The sequence below is a fragment of the Ranitomeya imitator genome, chromosome 3 (assembly GCF_032444005.1).
Source record: "Ranitomeya imitator isolate aRanImi1 chromosome 3, aRanImi1.pri, whole genome shotgun sequence".
NCBI lineage: Eukaryota > Metazoa > Chordata > Amphibia > Anura > Dendrobatidae > Ranitomeya > Ranitomeya imitator.
Window position 1 is genome coordinate 269,020,558 of NC_091284.1, and position 11,301 is coordinate 269,031,858.

An 11,301-nucleotide genomic window follows, 5' to 3' on the forward strand; every position below is an offset into this window, starting at 1 on the left:
TGTCTGATTACCGGGATGTATTTGATGAGCCCAAGGCCGATACCCTACCTCCGCATAGGGATTGTGATTGTGCTATCGATTTGATTCCTGGTAGTAAATTCCCAAAAGGTCGACTGTTTAATTTATCTGTGCCTGAGCACGCCGCTATGCGGAGTTACGTGAAGGAGTCCTTGGAGAAGGGGCATATTCGCCTGTCATCGTCGCCATTAGGAGCGGGGTTCTTTTTTGTGGCCAAGAAGGATGGTTCGCTGAGACCTTGTATAGATTACCGCCTTTTAAATAAGATCACGGTTAAATTTCAGTACCCCTTGCCGCTGTTATCTGATTTGTTTGCTCGGATTAAGGGGGCTAGTTGGTTCACCAAGATAGATCTTCGTGGTGCGTATAATCTAGTGCGTATTAAGCGAGGCGATGAATGGAAAACTGTATTTAATACGCCCGAGGGCCATTTTGAGTACCTAGTAATGCCATTCGGACTTGCCAATGCTCCATCAGTGTTTCAGTCCTTTATGCATGACATCTTCCGAGAGTACCTGGATAAATTCCTGATTGTATACTTGGATGATATTTTGGTCTTCTCGGATGATTGGGAGTCGCATGTGAAGCAGGTCAGAACGGTGTTTCAGGTCCTGCGTGCTAATTCTTTGTTTGTGAAGGGATCAAAGTGTCTCTTTGGTGTTCAGAAGGTTTCATTTTTGGGGTTCATTTTTTCCCCTTCTACTATCGAGATGGACCCTGTTAAGGTCCAAGCCATCCATGATTGGACTCAGCCGACATCTCTGAAAAGTCTGCAAAAGTTCCTGGGCTTTGCTAATTTTTATCGTCGCTTCATCTGCAATTTTTCTAGTATTGCTAAACCATTGACCGATTTGACCAAGAAGGGTGCTGATGTGGTCAATTGGTCTTCTGCTGCTGTGGAAGCTTTTCAAGAGTTGAAGCGTCGTTTTACTTCTGCCCCTGTGTTGTGTCAACCAGATGTTTCGCTTCCATTCCAGGTAGAGGTTGATGCTTCTGAGATTGGGGCAGGGGCTGTTTTGTCGCAGAGAAGTTCTGGTTGCTCGGTGATGAAACCATGCGCCTTCTTTTCCAGGAAGTTTTCGCCTGCTGAGCGAAATTATGATGTTGGCAATCGAGAGTTGCTGGCCATGAAGTGGGCATTCGAGGAGTGGCGTCATTGGCTTGAAGGAGCTAAGCATCGCGTGGTGGTCTTGACTGATCATAAGAACTTGACTTATCTCGAGTCTGCCAAGCGCTTGAATCCTAGACAGGCCCGTTGGTCGCTGTTTTTTGCCCGTTTTGACTTTGTGGTTTCGTACCTTCCGGGCTCTAAAAATGTGAAGGCGGATGCCCTGTCTAGGAGTTTTGTGCCCGACTCTCCGGGTTTATCTGAGCCGGCGGGTATTCTCAAAGAGGGAGTAATTGTGTCTGCCATCTCCCCTGATTTGCGGCGGGTGCTGCAGAAATTTCAGGCTGATAAACCTGATCGTTGCCCAGCGGAGAAACTGTTTGTCCCTGATAGGTGGACGAATAAAGTTATCTCTGAGGTTCATTGTTCGGTGTTGGCTGGTCATCCTGGAATCTTTGGTACCAGAGATTTAGTGGCTAGATCCTTTTGGTGGCCGTCTCTGTCGCGGGATGTGCATTCTTTTGTGCAGTCCTGTGGGATTTGTGCTCGGGCTAAGCCCTGCTGTTCTCGTGCCAGTGGGTTGCTTTTGCCCTTGCCGGTCCCGAAGAGGCCTTGGACACATATCTCTATGGATTTTATTTCTGATCTTCCCGTCTCTCAAAAGATGTCAGTCATTTGGGTGGTTTGTGATCGCTTCTCTAAGATGGTCCATTTGGTACCCTTGTCTAAATTACCTTCCTCCTCTGATTTGGTGCCATTGTTCTTCCAGCATGTGGTTCGTTTACATGGCATTCCAGAGAATATCGTTTCTGACAGAGGTTCCCAGTTTGTTTCGAGGTTTTGGCGAGCCTTTTGTGCAAGGATGGGCATTGACTTGTCTTTTTCCTCGGCTTTCCATCCTCAGACTAATGGCCAGACCGAACGAACCAATCAGACCTTGGAAACATATATGAGATGCTTTGTTTCTGCTGATCAGGATGACTGGGTGTCCTTTTTGCCTTTGGCTGAGTTCGCTCTTAATAATCGGGCCAGCTCGGCTACCTTGGTTTCGCCGTTTTTCTGCAACTCTGGGTTCCATCCTCGTTTCTCTTCAGGGCAGGTTGAGTCTTCGGACTGTCCTGGTGTGGATACTGTGGTGGACAGGTTGCAGCAGATTTGGACTCATGTAGTGGACAATTTGACCTTGTCCCAGGAGAAGGCTCAACGTTTCGCTAATCGCAGACGCTGTGTGGGTCCCCGACTTCGTGTTGGGGATTTGGTCTGGTTGTCTTCTCGTCATATTCCTATGAAGGTTTCCTCTCCTAAGTTTAAACCTCGTTTCATTGGTCCGTATAGGATTTCTGAGGTTCTTAATCCTGTGTCTTTTCGTTTGACCCTTCCAGACTCTTTCTCCATCCATAACGTATTCCATAGGTCATTGTTGCGGAGATACGTGGCACCTATGGTTCCATCTGTTGATCCTCCTGCCCCGGTTTTGGTGGAGGGGGAGTTGGAGTATATTGTGGAGAAGATTTTGGATTCTCGTGTTTCAAGACGGAAACTCCAGTATCTGGTTAAGTGGAAGGGTTATGCTCAGGAAGATAATTCCTGGGTCTTTGCCTCTGATGTCCATGCTCCCGATCTTGTTCGTGCCTTTCATGTGGCTCATCCTGGTCGTCCTGGGGGCTCTGGTGAGGGTTCGGTGACCCCTCCTCAAGGGGGGGTACTGTTGTGAATTCTGTGGCAGAGCTCCCTCCTGTGGTCACAATTGGTACTTCGGCTGATTCTCTCTATGAGCTTCCGTTGGTGGAGGAGAGTGGTACTGCGGCTTCTGAGTTTCCTTCCTCAGGTGATGTGGTGAAGTCGTTAGGTGCTGCTCTATTTAACTCCACCTAGTGCTTTGATCCTGGCCTCCAGTCAATGTTCTAGTATAGGACTTGCTTCCTCCTGGATCGTTCCTGTGGCCTGCTGCTCTGCATAGCTAAGTTCCGCTTTTGTTATTTTTGTTTGCTGTTTTTTTCTGTCCAGCTTGCTTGTTTGGTTTTTTCTTGCTTGCTGGTAGCTCTGGGACGCAGAGGGTGTACCTCCGTGCCGTTAGTCGGTACGGAGGGTCTTTTTGCCCCCTTTGCGTGGTTATTTGTAGGGTTTTGTGTTGACCGCAAAGTTACCTTTCCTATCCTCGCTCTGTTCAGAAAGTCGGGCCTCACTTTGCTGAATCTATTTCATCTCTACGTTTGTCTTTTCATCTTATCTCACAGTCATTATATGTGGGGGCTGCCTTTTCCTTTGAGGTATTTCTCTGAGGCAAGGTAGGCTTATTTTCTATCTTCAGGCTAGTTAGTTTCTCAGGCTGTGCCGAGTTGCATAGGGAGCGTTAGGCACAATCTACGGCTGCTTCTAGTGTGGTTGGAGAGGATTTTGGATTGCGGTCAGCAGAATTCCCACGTCTCAGAGCTCGTTCTATGTTTTTGGGTTACTGTCAGGTCACTGTATGTGCTCTGACTTCTATGTCCATTGTGGTACTGAATTACCTGAGCATAACAGGAGAACCTGTCCACTTCTACAAGTGAGGTGTTTACAGTTGCTCAAAGAGACGGGAGAAGTGTGTCTTCTCCTATGTAGAGAAGGACCTATGTAGAGAAGGACTAAGTTTCATTACTCTCAGTCAACAGGAAGTGGTTCAGGGGAAATCTTTAATCAACGCTCCTCGTAAGTCCACATGTTCCCCAACAATTCATGCTTTCAGGATTTCTTTAGTATTGCTTAGATGATGTTTTAGGATAGCCTAAAATTATGACCTGTTATGACTAGAATTGTCCTATGCCTAACAAGGAAGGTACAATAACTTGGGTCAACAGTGCTAATGACCCTATAGTCTCCTCTAATTAGGTCATTGGGAAGTTTTAGTTATTCTAAAATCTTTTTGAGTTCACTCTGTTGTCCCTGAGTCTCAGTTCACAAATAGGATATCTATATATTTCAATGTCTGATATGGTATGTCACATTAATCACTTATCACCTATGGTGTTCCACAGATAACTGCATTACAATGACGTAGCAATTGTATGTCACTATTATGCGAAACCACATCTAATTCCTACATAAATGCTTGCTGATAGATGTAAAGAAGAAAAGGCCATTTGTGACCTCAATCTATTGACAAAAAAAAGATGGTGGTGATTTTAGACCAAATTCCAAGTTGAAGTATGGGTCTGACGTTAGATCTCATGGTCATAGACGATAAAAGAGAAAACTATGTGTAAAAGCAAACAAAATGGATTTCCGTATTGTTCTAAACTAAATAGAAATTGTATGCCTTCTCTTCACCAATGTGCCATCACTTACTATTATATGCTTTTGCATGTAGCACAGCCCCTGTTCTCTGATTGGTCAAATTGGTGAGTCCATTGTGTTCAGAGAGGTTTAATTCCAAATCTTGGAAGCAGGGACACAGAAGTCAGAGTCATATACTCAGGATAGGAATTGGATAGAGCAACAAGGTAAGAGAGGCACCAAGTATTTTATTAGTATATAGGTTGACATTTCATAGAAGTGGTAAATTAAAGTCCAGCATCATGTATGACCGAAACTAAGGCATTATGGTAAACTGACCCCAATACCCCAATGGTAATCTGACCTCTGCAACAACTATTCATGTTCTTCTACCATTATATTGTAGTGATGAGTTGTTCATTTCATTAACGTTATCTGTGACTAAAATGTTGAAACTCGATGTTATTTTTGGCTTATTTCCCATCTTTTACTTCCATAGGATAGAACATGAATGCATTGCTCCGGCTATCCACCCTGGCCCTCTGGTTAGGATTTGCCTACTCCCAAAGTAAGCTAAGATTGGATTTCCTTTAAGAAATTAATATGCAAATGTGATATGTTAAAAATGTATTAAGTAAAACCCTCAATGATTCTTATACCAGAAAGTGATATGTATAGGTATAATAAACTGACACTATAGGATATATTGCATATAATGTGATTATTTACGATGGTGATTGTTTAATTACATGAGATCTGTATCTCTATTTCATCTACATCTCATCACAATGTCAGTGTATTCTTTATGAGGATAAGTTTGCCTCACACAAAAACTGACCAAAAAATGCCAAACTATTATTAAAGGGAATCTGTCACCTCATTTTTCGCATATAAGCTGCGGCCACCGCCATCAGGGGCTTATCTTCAGCATTCTGTATTATTTAGATTTGTTTTTCTTGAATTTACACTCAGGATCTGCTTTTGTCCAGAATCAGCACCATTCTTGTCCATAGGCTGTATCGCAACTTAACCCCCTTTCAGGCAGTAGGACTGAAGAACAATGCCAGACAAAACCTATAGACACAATAGCCTTATTCTAGATCTAAAACAACCATGCTAAATAATCATTTAGGCCTTTTTGCCAAAACTGCCAAAAAGGAAGCAGAATCTAACAATAATTATGGTGGATACTTTTGATAGAATCATATTGAGCAAGCGGCAATTATGCAGCATGAAGATCAAAAAGTGTTTTAACAACGGCGACATAAAATAAAACATAAGGCATACATATACCAATACACTGATGGTAAGTGCTGTGTAGCTGTCCTTCCCGTTGTTTGTGTTATGGTTTGAGGCACCTTTTTATTATCATTGTCTGTGTTTTGTGAATTTTTTTTAACATACACAGGTGGTCAAAATTGTTGGTACCCTTCGTTTAATGACAGAAAAACCCACAAAGGTCACAATTTAAAAAAAAATTCTGAGAAGCATTGTTGAAAAGCAATGTCTGACTTTCATTTGTTCATTTTCATAAGTCTTTTATTTATTATTACTTTTGTCAGATTCAAGTTATTTCTGTGACCATTGTGGGGTTTTCTGTCATTAAAAGAGGGGAACCACCAATTTTGACCACGTGTGTATGTTGAAATAAAGTGTTTTATTTTATGTTGCCATTGTTAAAACGCTTTTTGATCTTCATGCTGCATAATTGGTTCTAACTTATATAGAGTGTTGCTCGCTCCTCGTGTGAGTAAAATGGGCTTGGGTAATATGCTTATTGGATACTGTTGATGTGGTTTAAAACTGAACGTAGATTAATACGACCTCATACAAATAAATGGTTGTATAACGACTCCATGCAGGCTCTGAATTATATGAAGTCATGATATAAAGGTTTTTGAGGTCTTTGTGTAAAATCAGAGTTTCCGTTTTGTCAGATTTGTGCCATTTGCGCTGTGGATATTATCTGCAGTGTATGTACAAGATTTAAAAAAAAAAAAACTCCTGCGCAATGTTGGTTCACTAAAATGTGGAATTTCTGGTTGGAAGGTTTGCAACCTTAATCTGTGAAATTAATAATTAGCAATTCATTGAGATATTGTTTTTATGATAATCGCACCAATTTTAAAAGTGGAAATTATCTGGTTATCAGCACAAAATGACTGTTCAAACCAAAAAGAACACACTGTAGAGAACATAGCCCTAATAAAAAATTGTCCCTCCCGTATCCACATCAGATGCTGCATTTGCCAAAATTAATCTTATTCAGCTATGCTAATGAGGCGCTCAGAGCACCCTTGCAGTGTCCAAGCATGTTGTGAATTCTGTGGTCGAGCTCCCTCCTGTGGTCACAAGTGGTACTTCGGCTGATTCTGTCTATGGGCTTCCGTTGGTGGATGTGAGTGGTACTGCGGCTTCTGTGTTTCCTTCCTCAGGTGATGAGGTTAAGTCGTTATGTGCTGCTCTATTTAACTCCACCTAGTGCTTTGATCCTGGCCTCCAGTCAATGTTCTAGTATTGGTCTTGCTTCCTCCTGGATCGTTCCTGTGGCCTGTCTGCTCAGCATAAGCTAAGTTCTGCTTGTGTTACTTTTGTTTGCTATATTTTCTGTCCAGCTTGCTTTATTGGTTTTTCTTGCTTGCTGGAAGGGAGCACCTCCGTACCGTTAGTCGGTGCGGTCTTTTTGCCCCTCTGCGTGGTTGTTTGTAGGTTTTTGTGTTGACCGCAAAGCTATCTTTCCTATCCTCGGTCTATTCAGTAAGTCGGGCCTCACTTTGCTAAATCTATTTAATCTCTGTGTTTGTATTTTCATCTTACTCACAGTCATTATATGTGGGGGGCTGCCTTTTCCTTTGGGGAATTTCTCTGAGGCAAGGTAGGCTTATTTTTCTATCTTCAGGGCTAGCTAGTTTCTCAGGCTGTGCCGAGTTGCATAGGGAGCGTTAGGCGCAATCCACGGCTACCTTTAGTGTGGTGTGTTAGGATTAGGGATTGCGGTCAGCAGAGTTTCCACGTCTCAGAGCTCGTCCTATGTTTTTGGTTATTGTCAGGTCACTTTGTGTGCTCTGAACTTCAAGGTCCATTGTGGTTCTGAATTACCTATTCATAACACAAGCAGTTCTGATCAAATTCTCACCTACTTGGCTTATACTCTCTCCACTTTCTTCTGGCTCCAGTAAAACCAGAGCTATCAATCAGGCAAGGGGGCTAGAAATAGATGGAAAGCAAGTAGTGGGAAGTTGCACTGAACTGCTTGGCGTCGGCAAGAGTTCACCTCATTAGCATATATGAACAAAGAGTTTCTAGATTTTCTGCAGATCTGTGAGGCCATTGATAAGGGGTTTTCCAGTAATGAACAACCCATTTAAGCTTCCAGTTAGTCCTATCTGGATAGAGGCAGGGCAGTTCAAGGCTAGATTACATTAAATCTGTTAGATACTACATACAATAATTTAATATAAAGTCTTCAATGTATATATATATATATTTATATATATATATTACTAAGCTTCCCAACAATATGTACAAAAAGTTGCTCCAAATCATTGATTCTAGTAAATATTAGGTAATGTAGAAGCTTTTTATATGTATACTATGAAAATTCAGTTGTTATTGATATTTTTAGGCAAGTTTGCCATACCCAACCATGTTTGAAATGTGCACCTATCACGAGAGGTTCTCATTTTATAGCACAATGATTCCTACATAAGACTTTTGTCTTATTAGCCCCATCCTTGTAGAGATGTATGTGTGTACTATGGTCAGAGGCTTAATTTGAAGCTTATGTGCCTAGCTCTTCAGCTCCCCACATGTGCCATTTATACACTGGTATTTTGTCATGGGTAGAGGAGCCTGAAGCACGAGCGACCATGCTTGAGTGTTACCTTTGCACAACCCTTTATGCCTCTGAATTCTATACTTCGTCTGCTTTGGAAGATATTCTGTTACAATGCGATACTCAATTTTTTTCTGTAACTGCTATATTCTTTGTCTCTTTGTTTAACACAGATGCAAAGACTTGTGCTTCCTGTCATCCTACGGCTGGCTTGTGCACCCAGAAAACAGACTATGTGACATGCAGCTGTATGTCTGGCTTTGCAGGGAATGGCATTAACTGCACCCCCATTGCCTCATGCACTACAGAAACATGCTGTTCCGAAGGCTATTACTGGGATAACAGGGTAGGTTATAAAATCTGCACAGATATCAATGAATGCACCGATGTGACTCTGAACAAGTGTGTCCCTTCATCAACTTGTGTAAACAAGATTGGCATCTATCTTTGTGGCACCACCAAAAATATTGCATGCAACACTGGAGTCTGCGCTTTTGACCAAGACTGTCTAAATGTTGGAGGTACTGTACAATGTGCAGACCCATGTCAAAACTACCAGCAGCTAAATGGAACCAATCGATTGTCTACAATAAACTCCACCGGTGTGTTCACCACTGATCGGTACAACTTTGGTTGGTTCCGTTACAATGGAACTGGTTTGAGAATGAAAGAAGGTTGTATTGGTTCCTCAAAATGTGGATCAGCTGAACCCTTTACCCTTAACAGCAGCCATCCAGCGATTGGACAAGGAGTTGTGTTGATGAGTCTTATCGCTAACACTGCAACTGGATGCACAGCCACAGGAACCATCCCTGTGAAAGCCTGCCCAGGCCAATACTATGTCTATAAATTCTCTGGAAACTTAAAGTCTGAGGATTATTGCACAGGTAAGTGAGGCTCAATGGCCCCATATAACTAAACTAAATGATTTGTCTTATAAGAAAACCTGTAGTCAAATGATTTGTTAAAATCATCTAAGCTTCTAAAAGTGAATTACATATTTAGGACTCCCATCAATTAGACTGAGGAAACAGAAAGTCAGCCTTTCTGGAATACTAGGTCTGTGCTTGCATTAAATGGATAGTTCATTGATTTAAAAAAAAAAACATAATTCAATGGTTACTTTCCCTGTGTTTGTATTACAGGGAAACTAGACTCTTGCCAGGTTTCCCCGTAGATTATAATAAATCAGTAGTGAGACACATTACTTGGAGCGTTCACAAAAATCAGCTGTTCGGCACCGCAGCCGCACGAGTAACGGCTGTGTGACGGTCACAACCTTCAGGCTCTCCATGCATGTGTTGTGACTGTCACACAGCCACGATGCTGAACAGCTGATTATTAGGAGCGCTCCAGGTATTCAGGTTCCCAATGCAGTTATTCGGTAAACACTATAGCTATTCGGATAAAGAGTTATCCGAAGCTATTCGCTCATCCCTATTAGTGGTCTTTTGAAATGGGCTTTAGCAGTTTACATGAAATTTTAATGCAGCCTTAATCTTATTAAAAATGGTTTCATGACTTTCAATCAATATGCATGCCCCTTCCTTCAATTGTATGTATCACCTTGCATTGAACCAATTTACACTATGTAACTAAAGGTTTAAAATATTTTGTGGTATAGGATAATTTATGTTTGCTGTTTGCCTTGAGTCATTATTGATTTTTTTTGTGATTGATGTTTCATTTCAGATGCATCTTCATTTGTTGTTCCAACTCTGGCTCCAACTACAACTATTATTACCACGACAACAACCACGCCAACGACTACCACCCCAACTACAACAACTCCAGTGACTACAACTCCAACTACTACTACCCCAACTACCACAACTCCAACTAACACTACCCCAACTACTACTACCCCAACTACCACAACTCCAACTACTACTACCCCAACTACTACTACCCCAACTACCACAACTCCAACCACTACTATTCCAACAACCACTACTCCAACTACTACAACTCAAACCACTACCACCCCAACTACTATAACCCCTACAACTACCATCCCAACTACCACACCAACAACCCCAATAACCACCACCCCAACTACCACATTAATTACAACAACATCATTGCCAACTACCATTCAACCAGGACAAAATATCACTGTGACCACATTAAGAAGCAGCAGCATAATGAGTGTCACATCCACAACAGAACTGGTGAATGGCACTGAAATCACAAGTTTAGAGCTGAATGAGACTACAGCTCTCTATATTGAAGTGAAAAACATTAGTCCTACCAATATAACAACCTATATCAATAGCACAGTCGTACCTTTTTACTCCAGAACAACAATTGGGTCTGGTAACCCTGACACATTCATTGACAGACCACAACCTCAAAACTCAGAAAATGAAACTGTTACTCCCAACAAACAACTTTTCCAGGCTAATATGTACACAGATGAGCCTGCACAAACCAAAACCGTAACGGAGACCTTTACAGTTGATAAGGTCAATTTTAGAAGCACCACTACAACAACAACTATTACAACAGAGGAGATCATAGTGTTGCAACCACTATTTTAGATTTGCCACAAATCCCTCTCATGGATAAACCATTTACACATGTATCAGATTTTACCACATTCATGTCCATATGCTAAAGTTGGATTTCCAATCTCTCATTACATCTACAATAGGGAAGAAAGTAACATTTCTCACATCTAGCCATTTGATCTAAGCATATTTACAAACCTGCCTATCCTATTAAAGTCACTTAATTTATTAATCACTGGGGACATGGTGTTTGTGAGACTGATATTAAGTTAAATTAGAACCAATTCTAGGTTACTGGCCTTGTGGATCTGAAGAAACTTTGTACCTGAATGTAATACAAACTCATATAATACTCATATAAGTTTGTATGTTGTAAATAAAATAATTGAATGTAAAATGCAATACTGAATGTTGCCAAGTGTTGTCTTCCATTTATAACCCTTTGGAGTATTCATAATCATGATCTATTGGGATAATTTTTGACAAACGGAGAGCTTCCATGTCTTTTGAGGAGATTTTACATATGAAACAGCTTTTTAACCATTTGGTTTTATATGGACCATTTATGCACTTGTAAA

At 41.5% G+C, this 11,301-nt stretch overlaps 1 protein-coding gene across 1 annotated transcript; it reads left to right on the forward strand.

The window, feature by feature from the left end:
• The first annotated feature begins 4,555 nt into the window (after positions 1 to 4,555).
• Positions 4,556 to 10,844, forward strand: LOC138669743 (uncharacterized). Its single transcript, XM_069756466.1, has 4 exons — positions 4,556 to 4,605; positions 4,878 to 4,946; positions 8,387 to 9,100; positions 9,906 to 10,844. The coding sequence occupies exons 2-4, from the start codon at positions 4,886 to 4,888 to the stop codon at positions 10,751 to 10,753; spliced, it is 1,623 nt and encodes a 540-aa protein (XP_069612567.1). The 5' UTR covers positions 4,556 to 4,605; positions 4,878 to 4,885; the 3' UTR covers positions 10,754 to 10,844.
• Positions 10,845 to 11,301: the final 457 nt, after the last annotated feature.

Bases quoted from the DNA above. Each gene is read 5' to 3' on its own strand.
- LOC138669743 (XM_069756466.1), top strand. From the start codon at position 4,886: ATGAATGCATTGCTCCGGCTATCCACCCTGGCCCTCTGGTTAGGATTT. The intron at 4,947-8,386 runs GTAAGCTAAGAT...TGTTTAACACAG, and splicing joins AGGATTTGCCTACTCCCAAA to ATGCAAAGACTTGTGCTTCC. The intron at 9,101-9,905 runs GTAAGTGAGGCT...GTTTCATTTCAG, and splicing joins GTCTGAGGATTATTGCACAG to ATGCATCTTCATTTGTTGTT.